The sequence below is a fragment of the Prionailurus bengalensis genome, chromosome A3 (genome assembly GCF_016509475.1).
Source record: "Prionailurus bengalensis isolate Pbe53 chromosome A3, Fcat_Pben_1.1_paternal_pri, whole genome shotgun sequence".
Taxonomy (NCBI): Eukaryota; Metazoa; Chordata; class Mammalia; order Carnivora; family Felidae; genus Prionailurus; species Prionailurus bengalensis.
In genome coordinates, this window is record NC_057354.1 from 26,136,236 (window position 1) to 26,157,632 (window position 21,397).

The window sequence follows — 21,397 nt, forward strand, 5'->3', positions numbered from 1 at the left end:
TCCTTTGAGTGTGACTGTTGACTTTGGCTCGGGTCATGATCCCAGAGTACTGGGACTGGGCCCGGCATCAGCAACAGGCTTGAGTGTGGAGCCTGCTTAGGATTCTCTCTCCCACTCTCCCCGGCCTGCATTCACTCTCACTTCTACACTGTGCTTGCTGCGTGAACCAAGGGCCTATTTCGACTCCCACCTATTCCACTGGAATCAGGCCCTCCCACGTCCCACCCATCTGACCTGCAAAAGAAGGGACACCAGACTGTTAGAGAAATACTGATTTTAATTCAACATAAGGTAAACTCTAGGCATCTGTCATTTTTCAGCCTAAAAATTAGCAAGACTGTTGAAACAAGGCACAATTTTCCCCCATACTTGTTACGTGGCTCCAGTTACAAAAAAAAAAACTTTTTATGAAAATGTTAAAACATAAAAATAGAAGTCTGTGATTTAAAAAAAAAAAAGTGTATAAAAAAATTCCCACAAAACCTGTCAACGTTGTTCCTTATTCTACAAAATAGCACCAGTAAGAAGAGTAAAAGGTGTTAAAAACCATTACGACAGCATTTCTGAAATGCAGCTTTCCCGACCTCCCATTCCCCCTAAAAACAACTTCTCATGGAATACAAAAGGACTTTAAAATCTCTGGAAGGAGGGTCGAGCTTTTATTGCAGTTTCCCCCTGCAATCTCTTAGATGAGGGGAGAGTGCAGGGAATGTGCTTGTGCCCCGGCTGTCATTGCTTCTCAGTTTAGAAAAAGGCTGAGGAATTGGGGTATCCTACTTCTAATGTGGAGACCTGTGCCTGCAGAGTAGTCTGGAAGGGTGCATTTTGGGGGTGGGCAGGGATGTCTTACCTAAGCCTACTCCTTTGTTCCCTTCTAGTGGGGAAGAGGGAGATAGCGAGAAGCCATACCTGTCCGCATAATATATGGCAATTTATACCCAGCCCACCCCTTCCTGAGCTCCCCAGAGGGTTCTATTGCAGTCACTGGGAGGGATATCGCTAACGGTGGTCCTCCCTGTGGGTCTGTGGGGGGGAAAATAGCCCTGAATGTGATGATGAGGTCATCCCTGCTGAAATCATCATCATTACAGAAAATACTCTACACGGGCCCTGACAGCAGGTCCCAGCCCTTTATACTGAGGCCAGGGGAATGTGCTAGGGAAAATTCAAGAATGACATAGACGTCATCTCCTCTTCTGCTAGCCCTAGGAAGAAAAACATCCAGGGCCCTTAAAATGTCCCTTAGCTACATGTCTACCACTGCAGTCCTGGGAAACAAGGAGCCGCAGATGTTTTTTTAAAAATCATAGTCTTGGGATAACTGTCTTGGGTGATTTTTCAGCATTAACCTGAGTATTGGAGGGCTGTTGGCACTGTGGTTTTGGTATCTTAGCCATTGTTTCTCTGAGCGGTAAACCCGGGAGGGGAAAAAAAAAAAAAAAACCATCTTACTACCTACTTCAAGTTTTAAAAATTTTAGAAGACAAAACGAGCACCGTGTTTGGCCACTCCTAGCAGCCAGGTCTGAATTGTGCACAAGGAGGCAGCACCTCAGGCTTTCCCTGCCAGGAGGGGGGTCGCATGGCTCTGCTCCTGCCAAGGATAGGTGGCGCAACCCCACAACGCGGAGCAGAGGAAGGGCAGAGCTGAGGCTGTACCTCCTGGGTCCTGGCTCTGCCCCACATGCCCCAGTGCTCCTGGGCTCTGGGTGCCTGGGGGCTATTCACAGGCAAAGTAGTCCTTCAGGGGGGCGAAGAGGTGTCGGATGACAGGCACACTCCAGGACCTCCCAAGCAGCTTCTGGCGGGCACCACGGCCCATGTTGGACACATCCGTGTAGTGTACAGGAAAGCCGAAGATCCTGGCGGGAGGCACCAGAGTACAAAGACAGGGAGTCAGAAGCGCCCCCCTCCACCACGCTTAGCACCTCTGGAAGATCTTAAATGTGAACAGTATGGCACTGTTCTTTCTGCCCTTTATCCCATCAGGCCAACCAGGCCTGCACACGAGCCCTCTCTTGACCCCCAGAGGTCAGGCCCACCGGTTCTTCAGCACATGAGGGCAGGGTTCCTCTATGAGGATGTCTGTTTTGTGCATACCCAAGCCTTAGCACTGTGCTCCTGGCACACAGCTGGTGCTCAGTGGACCTTTCCCATAAGAATGAGTGAATAAATGAATGGATGGATGAGTGAATGCATGCCAAGAAAGCCAGACAGCAAGCAAAGAGACATGTATCTGCCTTCAGACCACAAGATGAGAAAAGTTAGGCAATCTCCCTAATAAGAAATAAGGACACTTCCAGAAATGGATCAGCATGTGCTCAAATAATTAACCGTGACTACATTGACTTATCCTGCATTTTCTTTCTCTCTTCAAAGTCAGTTGTTAGATCAGGGTCCAAGCTGGACGTAACGCAGGTGGCAACCAAATATACCAAGAGCTTCCTCTATGGGATTCTACCAGGCCTGGTGAGAGGCTACAGAAACACTGGACCTCAGTCTTTCCTGGCTTTACAAACTAACCCCTTTAGTGTGCACACCAATGGGCCAATGGCTGAATGGGTTTGAAGAAACCTGCCAGAGATGTAACACCTTAGGCTTCTGTCTTCTTTAGCCTATAAACGACAGCCATCTGCACCAGCCCCCGTATCACAGAGCCAGCCCAGCATGTTAGGTTTAGGTCTCAAAATACAGAATAACCCACGAGATGAATGGCAAGAATACCTACCAGTTTCTTTCTACAAATCAGAACTTAACTTTAAAACTAAGAAAACTATTGTTAAATCAAATTAGAAATAAAACCAGCTGTAGGACCGAACTAACTGGAATACAAGTACTCTTATCAAATCCTTGAGACACAGCCAAAAATGTAAAAAGGAATATTCATAGCCCTTCCTACATTTTGAACAATAAGGGAAAACAAAAGAAAAAAAATTGAAACCATAATAGGAGAATTGAAACCCAAGAGCTAGTTTTTTGAATCAAAATAGTTTAACTACCAACTTAGCCAAGTAAATGGAAGAAGATGACAGACTGTGGCTAAGTAGGAATCAGCTTTAGAACCAACAACTTGGCCGAAGGGATCTTCTCAGAAAGACCAATGGCGAGTCAATGGGGTTTTCTTTAGCTGGTTCCTCATACATTCTGGAACCCCAACATGTTGGGGGAGGCAAATGCCAGGGCAGCACAGCCAGAACACAGAGAGATGGTGCCATCTAATGACCTCATGTTTCAGATTCCTCACCACCACCACCCTTCTGTCATTTCTACCAGGAAAATCAGCACTAACTCTGAAAAGGTATTATTCCCAGCCCCAGGAACATAGGTCAGGGAGACCATGCAGAATTAAGGCAAGCACCTGGCCATTTGTCCTGCCATCCTTAACCACGTATTCTTCCCCTTTCTCTCTGCCTGTGGGATTTCCCTCTTCACGTGCAGCTCTGCTCACCTTTCTAGCTCAGTGCACCACAAAACATCTTCTTTGCCATTCATGACAACAGGGAAAAGTTGGTTTTTCCCCTGTCTGATCGAGTTCGACTTGGTGGTTATTGTCTGTACTTTCTTTAACTGGAGAACAAAACGACATCATGGAGTGAGCACAGAATGAAGGATTGGGGTCAAGTCAAGGCTCAAAAGCACCTAGGGAAGATGCAGGAGGGAAGGCAGGTGTGGGAGATTGGGGGGCAGGGATGGGCTCACAGAGGGAATGAGAAAAGGAGAGCTGGAAGGGCAAGAACATTTTGTGTTTCCCACAAACACCAAGAAGTTAATGAACATGAAGGACCAGCCTCACAGAGAACAGCAGATAAACAAAACAGTGACCATGAATGAGATCACATGGGGGCCATGAAAACAGAGTTATTGACCAAGCAGGATTAAGCAAAAGTAAAAAAACCCACCCAGATTGTAGAGAATGGCCCACTGGGTTTTGAAGGAATGAAACTTAGCTTGATATAAACATTACATTTATGGAGGTCTTGTAATTAACTATGACTTAACAGCAGACATTTTTTTTTTTTTGGCAAAGGTAGAATTACTTGTTTGTTACCAGGAGGACGAGCTGAAATAATCTGTGTCTCTATTCACAATTGGAAAGTCTAGTTGCCTTTTCTCATGGTGATTATTTGTTTATCAAGAACCTCTCCTACCGTTGTGCTTAAAGAGGGGAGGGAGAGAGCAATGACGTGGTGAAAGAGGCCCAGCACCAGGGAGTCATGTGGGGGGCGGGAGGGGAGGGGTGGCAGGAACAAACTGGACACCACGGTCAAGTCCTCGCTTGGAGGTCACCAAGTGTGTTTCCAGAGACCATTTGTTAGAACATCTTACCTTTGCTGTCCTATTGAACTCCAAGCAGTCCTGCAGCTCGAGTTTATCATTCTTTGATGCTATCACGGGCCTGGGAACATCCAAAACCCATTACTTTCTACCAACTACAAAGGGGCCTCGGCTAGGCGCTCCCCAAGGTGGGAGTGAGGGCCAAAGACTGCAAAATGAGCTCTGGCAGTGAACTTGCTACAAATTCCTGATAAAAAAATGAGCCTCGCAAGAGCACATGACTGTGCAACAAAGCTATGGACAGACTAGCCCCTTGAAGAGGCCGCCCAATGTCCCAGAGCAAATGCTCCCCATTTCCAAATTCTAATATTAGGCAGAGCTCTCCCCTGAGAGCAGGATGAGGGAAAGCACACTGGAAAAAGTCAGGAAACCCTTCCAGTCCAGCCTCAACTGTTCACTGGCTGAGTGACCTTGAGCAAGTTAGGCCCCCTGTCTGGGCTTCATCAGGATCTTGGGTTAGGTCTTTGTGGGTCTACTCGTTACAACTAGCACATCAAACCCATGATTTGGTGGCTTACACTGGGGGGTGGATGGGGCCTCCAGAAGCTTTCATGGCTAAAAGGAAGTACAAGTAAGAGAGACAGGAGGTGGGTTCACAATACTACCAATCACTCTTTTAACTTTTACCATTGAAACCTGCAAATGGAGAAAGGCAGACAGATGCCTGAGAAGGGGAAGGGCTAGAAATTGAGGAACCAAGGGGTTAAGCAGTTCCAGAGCAGAAAACCAGCAGAAGGTCTGAATGCACAGAGTTCACGAACACCACAGCAACCCCTGTGTTAGGAACTTCAAGGCCAAAAGGCAATCAGATGTAAGAATGAATATGGTGCCCATAGGAGGGGCCTCTGAATCACACAAAACATTCCCCTAGATTCTGTCAGAGATTCCCTTGACCTCACCTTCCAAGCTTCAAAATGCCTGCCTACCCGAATCTTGAGTCTTCCATGAACCCAAGGGAGTGAAGGCAGCTTGGACTCTACACAACCAAGGTGTGTAGACTAATGGCTGGATTTGGGTCTGTGATCACCAGGTGATGGCTGGGTCACCCCTCCTACAGCCCTGCACAGCACAGCTGTAGCCATTCAGTTCTCACAATTGGGCAGAAAGCTGTGGAGACTGCAGACTCCTTTCATCTGATACCCTACACCCAACGGGTCGGCAAATTCTGTTAGTCCTACCCTCACGTTACCCACAATCTGATCCATCCGTCCTGCCGAATTCCACAGGACTCCACCACCACCCCCCACCCAGAGCCGTACTCACATTGTGTTGAGCATGTATGGGTGGTGCCTCCTGGGGCCCTCCTCTGAACATCCACCCTTACTGGTCTCCCCATTGCTGCCCTCATCCTGCTATTGTCTATCCTTCTATGAGCAAGTACCATGAACATGAGATCCAACTCTCACCTGCTTACAACGGTTCACGAATTTCTATGCGATGACCCAGAAGGGCCACATAACTTGGCCCATACTTATGAGTCCTTTGCCTTACTGCCCCAGCCACTCTGGACCCTGGAACAGTTCTTGAGCCGGTCTTCCAATGCATTCTTCAACATCGCCCCTTCCCCTATTCCTTCTTCCCGGAATGTTTGTCTTTCCCTCTAATAGCCGTGTGGCTCTATTCTTTCATTTAACGCCCTGCCAGAAGGAGAAGCATCCCCACTGGTTCCTACGATGCCCCCACCTCCAGCCATGACTGCAAAATTATTTACTGTCTTCTCTACCCATCTGCCATGAGCACGTCAACTCCATAAGAGCTGCGACTGACATCTAATGTGCATACCACTAAGCTGGCAGCACATACAGCAGTGGCTGGCACAGAGGGCTCAAGTGTTGAGTGAAAGAGCCCACTTAAGGGGCTCCTGGGGGGCTCAGTCGGTTAAGTGTCCGACTTCAGCTCAGGTCATGATCTCGCGGTTGAGTTCAAGCCCCGCGTCAGGCTGTGTGCTGACAGCTCGGAGCCTGGAGCCTGTTTCAGATTCTGTGTCTCCCTCTCTCTCTCTGACCCTCCCCCGTTCATGCTCTGTCTGTCTCTGTCTCAAAAATAAATAAACGTTAAAAAAAAAAAAAAGAAAGAAAGAAAAAGCCCACTTCATCCAGACATGGACATTTTCCATTTCACTGGCTGATCAGCCAAATAAAAACACAGCCTACCCAACAGAAATCCTACAAGCTATTCCAGCACCTTCTCCCCTCTGTTCACACTTTGCTAAATGCCTGAAAGTTATTATGCTTTCAGTCCTTCTTTCTAAAGGAGAAATTTCTTTAAGCTCAACTCATTTGCAAGTCTGGGATGTCACATTAACCATCACATTGTGTATCTTAATCAGCAGGTTGTTCTCCTGGAAACCACACATAGGAGATAACGAATCCTCAGCAATGCCGTTTACTTTGTGGCTTTGAACACGAAAAGATTGATAAAAAGTTGTGAAAACTCTTGATTAAGAAAATCCAAGGGAGACAGGTTAGCACGGTTCTGCCACCTGGCGGGTCACCACAGGCCTCATCCAGGGGTCACTTCATCTAACAATTTACTTTTATTTCCCAATTGGATACCAACTGGGAGAACAGGTGGGGCATTAGCACTCTGCTCTATCCCAGCTCCAGGCACTTTTAAGAACCTGCCCCATGGGCAGAGTGGGAACAAGTCAGAGAAGACTAAGGAATCCTGGCCTCCGATTTCCATGTAGTTGCTGTACTTCCCAACAGGCATCAACCACAACGCCAGTCTGAATCCCAGCTGGGGCCATTTCTCAGCAGATTCGGTGCTTTCTAGAAGGTTTGAATGATTCTCTGGGTCACAAGACTTCACAGTTAGGGCTCACACCATTAGTTACATTTAACTCGGCCGTTACCTGACCCAGCTTGAGCCCCTTGTTACCTGTTCATTCCAGGCAGGTTGCCCCAGAAGTAGCGGGCCCTGTGAGCAGCAGACACTTTGATGGCATCGATCATCACTGGGTTACACTGCAGAGAGAAGGGCAGCAGCTGGGAGCTCATGTCAGTATTCAGGTGTAAGCCAGGGTGGGGCTTGACCGGGGCAGGTGACAGGGCAGCCTCTGCTACAGAAGAGGCATGGTTCCCCTCAGCAAGAGCAAAGACCAATTCCCATCAAGAATCTAGCTGGGTGCGCCTGGGTGGTTCAGTCTATTAAAAGTCTGATTCTTGATTTCAGCTCAGGTCTTGATCTCACAGTTGTGGGATCGAGCCCTGCATCAGGCTCCATGCTGATAGCATGGAGTCTGCTTGGGATTCCTTCTCTCCCTCTCTCCGTCCCTCCCCTGCTCGCGCTCTCTCTCTCTCAAGATAAATAAACTTTAAAAAAATGGTAAGAATCTGGCTGGAAGACAGAAGTGCCCAGATATTAATGGCAAGAGACACCCGACCGGACCTGCAGGTTCTAAGAGAGGATATACCCTCGGACAAGCCAGATAATTACAGAATGTGCTATATGTACAGAGAGTAAAAGTAGCTCAAAACTGAAATCTGTCAAGTTGGAAGGTGGGTGCAGGAATACAGTTTTGGCAAAATATGGCTTCCGTCAGCCCTCTGCCAAGTTCACACACCATGAAGGAACTAAGGAGCCAGTTCTATAACCTCTCTAGCTGACCACAAGCTATAAAGTTTGGAGAAAAGGAATTAAATGCATAAAAAGCATTTACTATAATGCTTGATGATATTGTGTCAATGGACTGCTGGCAGCCCCTTAAAACAGCAGTTCTCAGAACGGTGAGAAGAAAAATGACCCCAGAGTGAAAAACAAAGTTTAGTCAAATCCCCTGAGGCTTCCAAAAGTAGGGAGATGAGGATTTCATCATCAGACTTCAGGGGGATTCAGGGTGAGGTCGAGATCAAACTGTCTTCCATGTACTAAAAAGAATCAACCCACCTGACTCCGTTAGTTTTAGATTTTTGGATTTAGCCATGTCCTCCATCTAGAACCCAAAGTCATTCCCCAAAGCAGAAACACCCAACAACCCCCAATGCCAGCAGGACTCACCCACCCATGCACTCTGGATACTCAGGACCCCAGGTCCCTTACCTCTAGGAAACGAGAGATGTCCCTCTTGTCACCGACCTTCATGGCTACCACATTCTCAAACATCCAGAAGAAGGGCCGGTCGTCACCCTCCTTGGGGCGTGTGTAATTCAGCAGGTGGTAGAACTCAAAGAAGAGCCGGCCGGTGCCCTCTGAGCCCACAAAACAAGATGGCAGAGCCAGGTTCAAATCCTTCAGCCCACCCCTCCATAGTGAGACCAATGGGTTCCCCAGGGATCACCTGACTACAGCTGATACCCTACAGTCTTCCTACCTGCAGTCTTTTGGAATGACTAAGGACATGGGCATCAGCAGTGCAGTATTTACTGGTATCTCTGGGGGACAGGATTTACTATGGACAAGGAAAGAGCCAAGAGGTAAGGTTGGCCAGAAACAAATAGTTCTTTCTTAGACCACTCCTCCTGGACCAGCACTCAGGTGACATAGGGTCAGCTGGGATACTCACCGTACAGGCCTTTCCTGGCTGGGTTCACATTGGAGAGATCATTGCATGGGCTTCCACCAATCACCAAGTCAAAGGGGCCCCATTCTTCAATCTGTGAAAGAAAAACACTCTTAGGGGAGGGATGGAGGTGACGATGGAAGGATGCAGCCTAGGTTCCAAGCAACTATCAAGAAAACCCATTTTTTTTAAGTTTATTTATTTTGATAAAGACAGAAAAGGGCAGAGAGAAAGAAGTAGAGACAGAATTCTAAGCAGACTCCCTGCTGTCAGCACAGACCTGATTTGGGACTCAAACTCATAAACCATGAGATCATGATGTGAGCCACGATCAAGGGTCAGATGCTTAACTGACAGCATCACCCAGGTGCCCTGAGAAAACCCACTTCTAGGGGCACCAGGCTGGCTCAGTCAGTGGAATATGCGATTCTTGATCTCAGGCTTGTGGGTTAAAGCCCCACAAAGGGTGTGGAGCCAGAAAGAAAGAAAGAAAGAAAGAAAGAAAGAAAGAAAGAAAGAAAGAAAGAAAGAAAGGAAGGAAGGAAGGAAGGAAGGAAGGAAGGAAGGAAGGAAGGAAGGAAGGAAGGAAGGAAGGAAGGAAGAAAGAAAGAAAGAAAGAAAGAAAGAAAGAAAGAAAGAAAGAAAGAAAGAACGAACGAACCCACTACTAGAATCTTGTTTGGTCATTTATTTCCCCCAACTCCATTAATGACCCAGGAAGACCTAATGCTCCAGACACACTAAGATCTAAATCTTTATGAATAATTTCCAACTTGTGGATATTGGTACTAGAGCTTGACGTAAGCCCAGGTCCTCTCTTCTACCATAGCCCTGAGCATGGAGAAGGGGACCACATAGCCATAAGGACTTGTGGGGCTCAGTGCTGAAGGAGGAAGAGGGGGTGGGGCAGAGCCCAGCAGGGGTGCAGGCAGCCCTCACGTTTCTCTTTGTGATGTTCCTGACGTCATTCACATATTTGATGTTGCCCTCATGCTTGACAGTTCCAACAGCGATGGATTCTTCACACACTTCGGAGGCGACGTACTTCTCCACTTTGATGCCCAATTCTTTCAGGACCAAGTACCCTACAGGGCGTCAGGGACAGAAACTGCATTAGGGTTGTCCTTCATGGGGCCCTCCCTGCAGTTGATTCTAAGCCATCTCTAGAGCTCAGACCAGACCCGGCAAGGACATGGCTGTCCTCGAGAACTCGGGCGGATGGCACAGAAACCACACACTGGCCACACCGGGCTCCCTGGTTTGTGGAGTTTCATGAAGAAAATGTATGGATAACTGGTGTAACCCACCGGCAGGATCTAGCCAAGACTCCAGTACCTACCACCCAGCACAGTCAAACACAGACACACGGACAGGAATCCTCACCAAAACCATGTTCAGAAAACTCTTAAGGTCTGGTGGCATGGCCAAGGCTCAGTCCTACTATGGGTTATCTGTGCCGACACAAACAAGTCTTTATAAGGCCCAACAGAGTGGAGAAAAGCTACCAGTAATGACCGGACCCAGTCATTAAAAGCTGTCGCTGAGTGAGGAATCTGGACACCAATGTACACACATTAAGTTACAAATGATGCAAACTGCACAGCAGCTCATTTCTACTTCTTCCTGCTCTGGTAATATGGAGATGTTCCTAACAATGCATCACAGGGTGGCTTTGAGGATTAAATGAGTTAAATTGGGCCAACTTTCCAGGACCAACACGCACGTTGGCTTGTGCTTATTCTACACTTGGGCAACCTGGGGATGTGGAAGGGAACCAAGACTACAGATACTCAGAACTGCCTAATTCACCTCCAACAGATCTATGCTTATGGAATGGAAAATCACTGTCCAAGATACTTGTGCATAATACAAAATACAACACAGCTAAGATACACTTGTCTTTGAAAGGCCCAAAGGAGGGCCAGGTAGGTGAAATGGTGGGAGAGGTTTGAGGAGAGAAACAAAGAGTCAGTGGCTTTCTGAGAACAAGTGACCAACAGGTCATCCCAGGGGGTTTTCTTAGCATTGATGACGGGACACCTGGAGCAGGTGAGCATCCCTAGGTGAACTCCAAACTCACCTGTTGCAATTCCATCAAACAGGGATAAGACTCGAATGGGCCGCCTTCGGGCTGCGGGAATCGCAGGGTATAACTTGGGGGCTTCCTGCCAGGTTAAAGAAGGAGGTCATGGAGGTCAAGGTGCAGGGGGAAGACTCAACCTCTGGTGGAGGGGAGGGCTGACCTTCCTCTGAGAGTCACAAGCCCTGTGCTCTGTCTGCAGCTTCTTAGCTGGGATCCCCTCGGGAGCTCTGGCACAGAATGGCCACTCTACCCTTAGACATGAACACAGATGCGACTTTGGTACAGATACACACACACACAGAAACACGTTACCCTATCCAGGAATGACCTGGAGCCTCCCTCCATGGACTGCAGAAAGGAGCCCAGTTCCACTTAGACTTAAGAGTAAGTCACAGGCTTCCCTTCCTTCTTCAGTTCCACTAAGTCTAAGGCTTGGTTAGTTCTATAACCATTCCTTCAATCAATGAGAGGCCACAGAGGAGGGGAGAGAGAGCCCTAGAGAAGCTCGAGAACTGTGCAGAGGATGTGGTCTGAGGCTCTCAAACGCTCGTCCGGACAACGCATCTTTTCCATTAACTCTTGCCGACAGACTTCCAGAGCGCGCTTGGGGTGGGTTGGTGCTGGGGGAAGAAGCCGGCTTACGTATTCGAGCCCCGTGTCGCTGGTGAAGAAGGCCTGCAGGCGCATGTTCCAGTCCTTCCGGCGCCGCAGGACACCGTGACAGCGCTGTGGGAGGCACATGTAGCAGCTCCAGGGCTCCTGCAGCTTCGCATCTGCTGCCGTGCCTGTGCCCACCAGCACCTCCAGGCACTCCACACAGAAGCACCTGTGCCAGGTAGCCAAGGGGGGGCCGCCTTAGCCACCGGGCAGCCCTCCTACATACCCCAACTTCCCTAGAGAGAGCAACGGACTGCCTGAAACCTTCCTGGGGCCCCAGTTGTGCCTCCCTGTGGGTTAGAAGGCACAGGGTCATGATCTGGGCTGCGCTAACCTCTTCCTTGGATGCCCATGCAACCTCAGCCCACAGGTTCTTTGCACAGAAAACCTCCCCACCAGAAATGGCCCATCTCCAGGGGGCCACGCCCACCCTCACAGACCTATGTTTCTTTTCTTTTTAAGGTTTGTTTATATTTGAGGAAGAGACAGCACATGAGTGGGGGTGGAGGAGGGGCAGAGAGAGGGAGACCCAGAATCCGAAGCAGACTCACTACACGGGGCTTGAACTCGCGAGCTGTGGGATCATGACCTGAGCCAAAGATAGACGCCCAACTGACTGAGCCACCCAGGCGCCCCCTCACAGATCTATGTTTCTAAAGCCCATCCCTACATCCCAGTTCTACTTCCAGGACACGATGACCACGGCCCTGTGGGATACCGGCTTGGGCCCAGCACCATGGCCTCAGATCCCTCAGGGCCACAGACCAGGCCCGCAGCCCATGGCCCATGCTCACCGGCAGCAGCTCGTGTTGCTGCACAGAAGCAGCTCACGGCCCTCACAGCACACAGTGCAGTAGGACTGATAGCCATCATCGTCGTACATGTAGAACAGCTCGAGGAACCGGTCCTGGCGGCCAGAGAGAAACGCCCATGAATTCAGAGATCAGGGACCACCAGGTCCTGCTGGCTCACTGGCTGAGGCCCTAGGACGCAGCCACAGAACAGATGACGGGTGGCTTGGTGTCCTGTCCAGGGACCCCAGCAGGGGTCTGCGTGCCGCTGCAGGATGGCCTCCCTCTGCAGCACCTAGCTCAGAGCAGGGGTTGCACCAGAGGCTTCTCTATTGCCAACACGTGGGTGCTTTCCTCTGGGCCAGTACAGGGAAGTGCAGTGGGGAAGGGGCAGGAAAGCCCCAGGTTAGGACTTACCCGGCATGTCTGGCAGAGCCCACCCTCAAAGAGAGGGTGAAAGGACACAGGGTTTTTCCTACCGCAGGACAGACAGCTATCTGTAAGAAAGACAGGGATGCAGCTTTTGGCAAGTAGGGTCACAACAGCACAGTGGAAGCCTGGAGTCTAACCACTCTTGTTACGTACTCCATGCTGGCTAAGTAACTCCTCACGCTTTGTTCCTTTCGGCAACATTTCAAAGTCACAGCGCCCACAGTCCCCGTTCCAGAGATGGGGAGAGGCCAGAACCATAGCCCCAGGCAGGAAGTCCCGTGAGGCGGGCAGAGGCAAGGCCCAAATGGAAGACCTGAGGCAGGACACCGAGCAGGGGCCACTCTAGCAGTGGGATGTTCTTGGGAGGGCCTGGCCTGAAAACTCCCAAGACTCTTTAAAGAGGAACGTGAGGGGCTCTTGGGTGGCTCAATCGGTTAAGCATCTTTTGATTTGGGCTTAGGTCATTATCTCATGGTTTGTGAGATCGACTCTGCGTTGGGGTCAGGCTGGGCACCAACAGCATGGAGTCTGCTTGGGATTCTCCCTCTCCCCTCTGATCCCCTCTCTCAGTTGTGCACGCTTTCTCTGCCCTCTCTCTGCCCTCTCTCTGCCCTCTCTCTGCCCTCTCTCTCTCTCAAAATGAATAATCTTTAAAAAAAAAAAAATGCCCATCGCTTGTCATCTGGTCATGATTTCAGGACATTGGTCCCTTCCCATTAGGATATTCTGCCTTCCCCTCATTTTAGCAGGTCAGGAATGGCCCACATCACTGACCATGTGGGCAGCGTCATGGAAGTCCCTGAGACCAAGCATCCCCAGCCAGGAAGCACAGATGGGTGACAGAGTGTTGGGGGATAGGAGGATGACGGGTCAAGGTTTCCGGGACTGTCAGGGACTGCTCCAAACCTGAGCTCTCCCCAGAGCGCTGTGGGTCAGGAGCGATTGTTTTCCTACCCAGCACTGAGGGAACCACTCAAAAAGTTATTTGCTGACTAACGGACGTCAGGCTGAGGAAGCAAGAGAGAATCCATCCATCCTCACACATTCTGAATTCCTTCAGATACATTCTGGGCAATTCCAGGGGCTCGTTCCCAGCCAGGACAAATGGACCAGAGTTAGCCTGAGAGAGTGATGGCGGTGAAGTCTGTCTGCCTTTTACCTCGAATCCCATTCTGGCTCTTCGCTGAGAAAGACCAAAGATGTCATACGTCATGGTTTCCTTTGGAGTTCCCTGAGGACAAACTGCCAACCCTCCCCTTCCTACATACTCAAGGGGGTAGGAATCAGTCTCTGTGAAAGTCAGACAATTCACTGCATTAAATGTAGCAACTTAAGATGTCCGCACCCCAGCCCAAGGTCAAGGCACAGAGCACTGGGTTAAACTCCCACAGGGCAGATAAACAGGCCAGGGTACATCCTAGCACTACTCAGGGCAAGAAGGAAGACCACTACAAAGGAGAGTACATTACCTTCCAGGCTACCCTTGTTGTTGCTAACATCCAAAGCCATTTGTTCTGTTGAGAAAAAAACAGATGGGACATGGCGTCAGGTAGCCTGTTACTCATCAGCTAAGCCACACTCGCTTGCTGAACGGCCCTCCGTACTGTCCCCACCCCCCCCACCCCCCCAAGTGGGTGAGCTCAGGCCGCCAGCCTCCTCACCGCCCCACAGTCACCTCGACTCTGGTCCTCCTCTCCTCGGTCTTTTCCATTGTTATAGCAGTTTGTCTTGAGGCGCTTGGGTGGGGGGCAGTAGTCCGAGGTGGCCGAGTCATCGGCTGTGCGTCTTCGGGTCTTGTTCTCTGGGAAAGGTGAGGAGATGGCAGCCGTGGCTGGGATGTGGGGGCGAAGGGGGGTGCGGGGAAACCGTGACCCCAGGACAGGACCATGCCTGGGTGCCAGCCGCACCTGGGCCATGACATGGGTCCACACTGCGTGCCCGACCGCCCCTCTATGGACAAGTCAGAGGAATTCAAAATCCCTCACTCTGTATTTATTTACAGGGGTTTAAACAGCCAGGAGTATAAGAGAATACATCCCCATAGACCCAGCACCGGGAACATCAGACAAAGCCTGGCCTCTGATGTGCAGCACGCTGGCTAACAGCCACAGGTAGTGACTGAGCACTTGAGATGTGACTTGTGCTGACTCAGCAAAGGCATTTTATACTTAATTTTGATGTAAATTTAACAACTGCCCATTGAAAAAGCCTGGCTGGCTCAGTAAGAAGGGCACTCTTGATCTCGGGGTCATGGAATCAAGTCCCACACGGGGTGAGAATACTTACATAACTTAAAAGAAAAAAAAAAAACCTGCCCAATTAAGCCAACCAAACAGCTCATTTGGAACTCGGACATCTCTAAAAAATATATCACTTATTTCTAATGAAAAATTCAGCATGCAAATTGAGATATCATAAGACATGTAAAAATATAGATTTAGAAAAATCCAAACTCATAATTTTTATATTGACTTAGAAATGCCAAAATGTTGGAAATATTAGATTAAGTACATGATTTATATTAATTTCACCTGTTTCTTGTATTCTCTCCAACGTTGCTACCAGAACAAATTTAAATTATATTATATGGCCATTGTTTCTGTTTCTATACATTCCTTTTATATTTTTATTCAACCTGTAAATATCTATAAGGAGCATGGTAAAGGAAAATTATAGTCATCAGAAATCGTAAGAACCCTTTAGTGACAAAATTACATTTGACGGTGCACATACCATTAGAGTTGAGAAATTAAGGGAAAGCAGGAATCCAACTAGTGTATAGAAAAGTCTGGGAGGGTGTGCACACCCAACAACGTTAACCTGGAGGGCAGTTGTGAGGGATGGGAGTGAAGGGGTAGGTGTGAGCTCAGGTTGACTTTTTAACAGATTGGATTCGTTCCCAGTGACCACTGTATATGCAAGAAATTGAAAGAAAGTGCAGAGAAAACAGTGCATAGTCAAAATACGGGAAGGGAGTACCGTGTTTCCTCGATTCTAACTTCCCACTGCCTGCACGACGCACCTTCGACTTATTAACCACTTATTTGTGGGGAGAGGGAAACAAAACAAAACAGAAAATACTATGTTAAACGTATGGATTGTTAAGACAAATAAAATCCTGGATTTCAGACATCTGGGATTCCTGGGAGTGACAATGTGAAACCACACCTAGAGAGGAAATACGGTGCCGGTCAAACCTTTAGCATGGATGATGCTGCTTTCTGAATGGAGGTGGCCTGTGGGGTTTGGGGAAGGGTTAGTCTTCCCAAGTTTTCTCCAGTAAGCACAGCTTAATTATTGTTTTCCTTTTTAAACAAAAGGGCACTAATGGGGCAGCTAGGTGGCTCAAATAGTTAAACACCCATTTTGGTATCAGCTCAGGTCATGATCTCAGTTTGTGACATGAAGCCCCAAATGGCGCTCTGTGCTGCCGACAGAGCGGAGCCTGCTTGGGATTCTCTCTCCCTCTCTCTCTGCCCCTCTCACTCTCGCAAGTGTGCTCTCTCTCTCTCAAAATAAATATGCAAAAACTTGTAAGAGAAATTTATAAAAGGGCATCAGTGACAATTCCGTCTTGGCCTTCTATTTACTCAAGTTTCTGCAACAGACTCAATCCCAATTACGCATACTTGACCTTTAGCAAGAAGGGTAACCAGGGAAGCTGGAAAAGGCTGGCCTATTCACTTTTTCAGCTTCCCTGGCGGTTCACAGGGTGAAAATGCTCCAGGGCTGCCAGCTTGCTGGGAAGCCGGGGTAGGGTAGGTGGCAGCAAGGGGTGACTGCATTTCCCAAGACTGTCCCCGCCAGCAGCTGATGGTGGGTGCTGCCCAGGGACCCAATCCCACCTGGTTGCTTGTTGTTGGGTTTGAGGCCCTCAATCCCGGTGGGCTTAAAACCCCCGTGGGCCCACTCCAACATGGGCTTCAGCTGGTCCTCCAAGGAGTCACCAGGATTGCTGGGGAAGGTTTTGCCAGCCCGCACCCTGGCTTTCTGTGGAGATAAAGAAGCGGGATGAACAGGAGGGGTGGATGCTTGCCAGGCCACACCCAGGGATTCACCCAGCGGGGGCCTGCATTCCTCTTCACACTGGCCCCTTTCATAGCCTAGCAGCTGTCCTGGGCTATGGTATGTGACTGGGGTTAGGGCGGGGGGGGGGGGGGGGTGCCTGTGTACGGAGACAGGCAGGAGGCCATGCAGAGAATGAAGTCTCTCCATGCAGGCACCAAAGAGCATCTCTTCCCCATTGGGCTTTGAGTGGTCAGCTCCCTCTCAGAGGCCAGAGGATCAGAATTAGCTCTGTCACTTAGATATAGGAGAGGCATCAGCCACAGCACAGTCTCATTGCCTCTAAGAAAGCTCCAGATTTCCTGTGGTTTTTTTCCCCAAAAGCTGGGGAGACATCAAGTGTTAAGTCCTATTACAGAAGCACTATGATGTTTTACAGGTCATATAAGCACAAAGCCTGGCTCACAAATGCTGGACCGAGGCCACTGGCCATTTTCTTTCCACGTCAAGGTAAAGGGAATGACAGCCTGATGGATCCCCCACAGACAAGGGGAAGAGGCCTCAGCTGCTCTCCAGCAGCTTTTGAGGCTCTGGAAAAGCTCGACAGATAGGAATATGGTCTCCCACCTCCCAGTGCTCTTCCCCCCTCTAGCAGTACACGGAGAAGGGGGCATAGAGCCGGGAAGGCATGGAAGTCTCAAATCCCTTCCTTTTCTTCTCAAGCATCAGGCTACTGTCATATTTGCACGCACTTCATGTGTCCCCTCCGTGCTAGCACTGGCTATGCTGTGGCCTGAGCTGGCTTTCTGTACGTCACTTGCTTTAACTCTGCTCTTGGGTCCAGACCCCCACCACCCACCACCATGTTACCTCCAGAGCATGGTACATGGCCTTCCTGTAAGACACCAGCTTATTGAAGGTCGCCAGGTTAAAGTGCTGGCTGAACAGCCCCAGGGCCACTAGCTTATCTGCAGACACCTGAAAGAGAAAGCCATCATCAACACCCGTCTGCAGCCTGTATCTCTCCCAGGCTTATTCCTGGGGATCATGTTCACAGACTGAAAAGGAGGTTAGAGAAAGTAGAAAACAGAACTGGTACACAGCCTCTGACACACCCTCTTGCCAGAAGCACAGTGAACATGACACTCCAAATGGGAGAAAGTAGGATTCTCCAAATGGAGGATGCGCCCTGTATTTGTGTTATGTTCTGAGACCAAATGACCCACAGGTCCCTTGTGTGGGCCCCATCTCAGTGTTGACATGCACAGTGGACGTTCCAATATTGGTGCTTTTGTACATGTCCTTCCCTCCTTCATGAGCATGACAAATGACAGCTGAGATTAACTATTTAGCCTTTTATTAAGGGAATTTAATGTACATGTTTAGAGAATAGTGTGGCAAAAGTAAGTACTTTCTAGTTATGTTGATTTGTTGATATGTGCCTTCCACTGGGGCTAAATACCCATATATTCCCCAAGTCTCCAGGGCCTGCATGAACTAATCAGGCCGCCAAAAGGAGGGGATGAAACTCCTGTCCTGGGATGCTGATTAGCACTGAAAGACAGGTGATGTCTGGTTCCCCACAGCGCATGCTCTGTCATGCCAACTTCCGTTTTGTGCTTATACCTCTAATCCTGACCTTCCATGGCAGGGAATTGCCACCACGTATAAAAAACTGGCCGGGGGGCGGGGACCGGGGAGGGGGGGGGGAGGCTGCTGAGTGGATCAGTCACCTAAGCGTCCTATTCTTGATTTGGGCTCAGGTCACGATGTCAGTTTTTGAGTTGAGTTCCCCGTCAGGCTCTGTGCTTACACTGCAGAACCTGCCTATGATTCTCTCGCCATCTCTCTTTCTGCCCCTCCCCACTTGAGTTCTCTCTGTCTCAAAATAAGCTTTCAAAAAAAAGCATTTAAAAGAAATTAGGGGTCGGTGTGATTGTACATTGAAAACACCAGTGCTGTTCCCAGTCCTGAACTGCTCTATTGCATGCAATGTGTACCCCAAACACCACGACCTGCACTGCAACCCTATCCTATAATGCTAGTAGCCCCCCCACATCATCTTACTAACATCAGACCAGCCTTGCAAAGCTCAATTTGTGTCTCACTGGGCCAAAGCAGTTACAAACAATCCTTGCTGCTTCATTTCACAGAACTCATAGCCCACATCCTTCAGTTAGAGGCTTCAGGGAGAGCCCAAGCCCAGGACATTTGTTGACCTGCTCCCTCTGCTGGTCAAACAGAGTATCTACGTGTATTCTGCCTACCAGGGGGACTCAAATCCTCCTTGTCCTGCCTATTGGGAATTTCAATGTGTTTATGGCAAATGATCCCGAGGAAGCCCAAATCGTGGGAAAAAACAGAACCTCAACTTGATGCTGAATCACACAGACGTACTGAATGGCCCTCCATTACCACATCTGCCTCCATCCCAGCCCAGTTTGTTGTTCCTCATCTAACCTCTGGACGTGCTGAAGGTTGGACTAACATTTTGAAAAGAGACCATCCCAGGCAAAGTATTGCCTACACTATTCTCATCAAAACCTGAGATCTCATAGTGTGCTTTGGACAGGTAAGAAATCAAAAGTGGCTGATTCATGCCCAACACAGCTATTGTCCCACAGACTCTCATCAAGAAAGAACATAAAGTGGTTAATGTCAGCAACAACAGAGGCGTCTGTGTGGCTCCATAGGTTAAGCATCCGAGTTCCGCTCAGGTCGTGATCTCGCGGTTCGTGGGTTCGAGCCCGTGTCAAGTTCTGCGCTGACAGCTCAGAACCTGGAGCCTGCTTCAGAATCTGCGTCTCCCTCTCTCTCTGCCCCTCCCCTGTTCCCACTCTATCTCTCAAAAATAAAATAAACATTAGATATATATATCAGCAACAAAAAGAACATAATCATGTTAATCATACCAAAATTAGATATATATAATCTATATATATATAACATTAGATGATATATATATCATCAGCAACAAAAAGAACATAATCAACAAACTCTGAAGTCGGTACTCTGAGTTGAACTTTTTCAGAACTGTCACCAGGTGACCCTAGGCCCAGCCAGACATGCTCCTCCCCACATGCCTCCAGGGCTAAATGATACTCAGAGGCAGAGACCACCCTTCCTGTCTCTTCTAAGCTTCTCCAAAGATCTTTGAGGGTGCTTACCCAAGTGTCCATTCCCAATTCCATAGGAATCCACAGAAAGTAAAAAAGAGAGCACAAGTGGCCACAACTGGATTCAGAGAACATTCCAGCTTTTTGTCTCCTAGAAGAGCAGACAGAGCTCTAAGCCCCATGAGACCCTAAATATGTGTTTATGTTATTTAACAAGAAATTTTTATCTTTCCTAGACATACTGAGTCAAATAGCCTCATCCATCTGGAGAAAGCAATCACGGGCCTTTTATCGTAAAACATCAAGCGTACAAGGAAGGGAGGAAAACTCTGCAGGTCTGTGGCCCGGGAGCCTCCCTTGCACCGGACTCACCTCGGAGAATTTGCCGTCACCAAACCACTGGACCCACCGCATGCCGGACATGGCCTGTCGCTTAGAGGTGGCCTTCCATGACACCACCATAGCAGGCCACCAGGAGAAGCCCTTGATCTTTCCCCACACAAGGTCCCCTATTCCAAACTCCTTCCCATCCTAGAAGGAAGAACCATAAGAAAGAATCCCAATGAGACAGATTGCCTGGGCCAAGGAAAAGTCCTGCCCACCCCACTGACCCCAATGGCCACTGCTGAGGGACCAACTTGGGGCTCCCTCCAAAGTGCCCAGCATGGGGGCCCCTGGGAGCCTAGGTACAACCTCAGCTCAGGTCATGATCTCCATCTCCTGGTGACTTGGAGCCCCGCAGGCTCTCTGCTGTCAGCGTGGAACCCACTTTAGATCCTCTGTCCCCCTCTCCCTGACTCTTCCCCCATGCTCTCATGGGGTCTCTCTCAAAAATAAATATTAAAAAACAAGTGCCCAGCTGAGGGGTGCTTGATCTTGAGGCTGTGAGTTTGAACCCCACATTGGGTGCAAGGATTACTTTAAAAAAATTAAAACTGAGTTTGAACCCCTTGAAAATAAGGGACCAGTTTGGTTATGATAGGAACATGGGATTATATTAGATTTACAACATTTCACAAATACATTTAACCTAGTATCTAGGAATGAAAGTTGTCGACTGAAAACTCACAGAACATAACATTAGAGTAAATAATGACAATCACTGGGTATTCCCACCACAGGCCATTACACAGATTATTACAAAGGCATTGAAATGCAAAAAAAAAAAAAAAATATGGACGTTTGCACATAAAAAGCTTATCATAAAATGTGAGATGCCCATGAAAACAAGTTATGGAAATATATCTATAGTCTGATATACATAAGAAAAAAAGGTTATCTACATGATATATGCAGACACGTATGCATACATGCAGCAATGCTGGAGTGAAATAATTGAGCCCAACTGGTTAATTATGAACTATATACCTGATGGGTTATAGACAAGAAAGAAAGTGAGACAACTCCAGTTCCTAATAAGTGAAAATGGCTGGTCTCCAATTGTACGTAAAACAGGACGAACAGAAGCATGTACAAAC

General features: G+C 48.7%; 1 protein-coding gene across 7 annotated transcripts in view; it reads right to left on the reverse strand.

Moving 5' to 3' along the window:
• Nucleotides 1-257: 257 nt before the first annotated feature.
• The window catches only part of DNMT3B (DNA methyltransferase 3 beta), a 41,780-nt gene continuing 20,640 nt past the window's right edge, over nt 258-21,397 (reverse strand). For 3 of the 7 annotated variants that reach the window (XM_043602591.1, XM_043602592.1, XM_043602590.1), the window contains 16 exons: nt 20,292-20,450; nt 17,674-17,781; nt 16,644-16,788; nt 14,474-14,599; nt 14,268-14,312; nt 12,784-12,863; nt 12,370-12,482; nt 11,561-11,744; nt 10,916-11,000; nt 9,775-9,920; nt 8,839-8,929; nt 8,376-8,524; nt 7,215-7,300; nt 4,326-4,395; nt 3,448-3,566; nt 258-1,861 (listed from right to left, as the gene is read on the reverse strand). In XM_043602591.1, the coding sequence (XP_043458526.1) occupies nt 1,720-1,861; nt 3,448-3,566; nt 4,326-4,395; nt 7,215-7,300; nt 8,376-8,524; nt 8,839-8,929; nt 9,775-9,920; nt 10,916-11,000; nt 11,561-11,744; nt 12,370-12,482; nt 12,784-12,863; nt 14,268-14,312; nt 14,474-14,599; nt 16,644-16,788; nt 17,674-17,781; nt 20,292-20,450 (1,848 nt within the window). In that variant the 3' untranslated portion in view covers nt 258-1,719. Of the gene's footprint in view, nt 1,862-3,447; nt 3,567-4,325; nt 4,396-7,214; nt 7,301-8,375; nt 8,525-8,838; nt 8,930-9,774; nt 9,921-10,915; nt 11,001-11,560; nt 11,745-12,369; nt 12,483-12,783; nt 12,864-14,267; nt 14,313-14,473; nt 14,600-15,777; nt 15,838-16,643; nt 16,789-17,673; nt 17,782-20,291; nt 20,451-21,397 lie in introns of all 7 variants that reach the window. The other 4 variants (XM_043602594.1, XM_043602595.1, XM_043602593.1 and 1 more) reach the window with 2 other exon arrangements.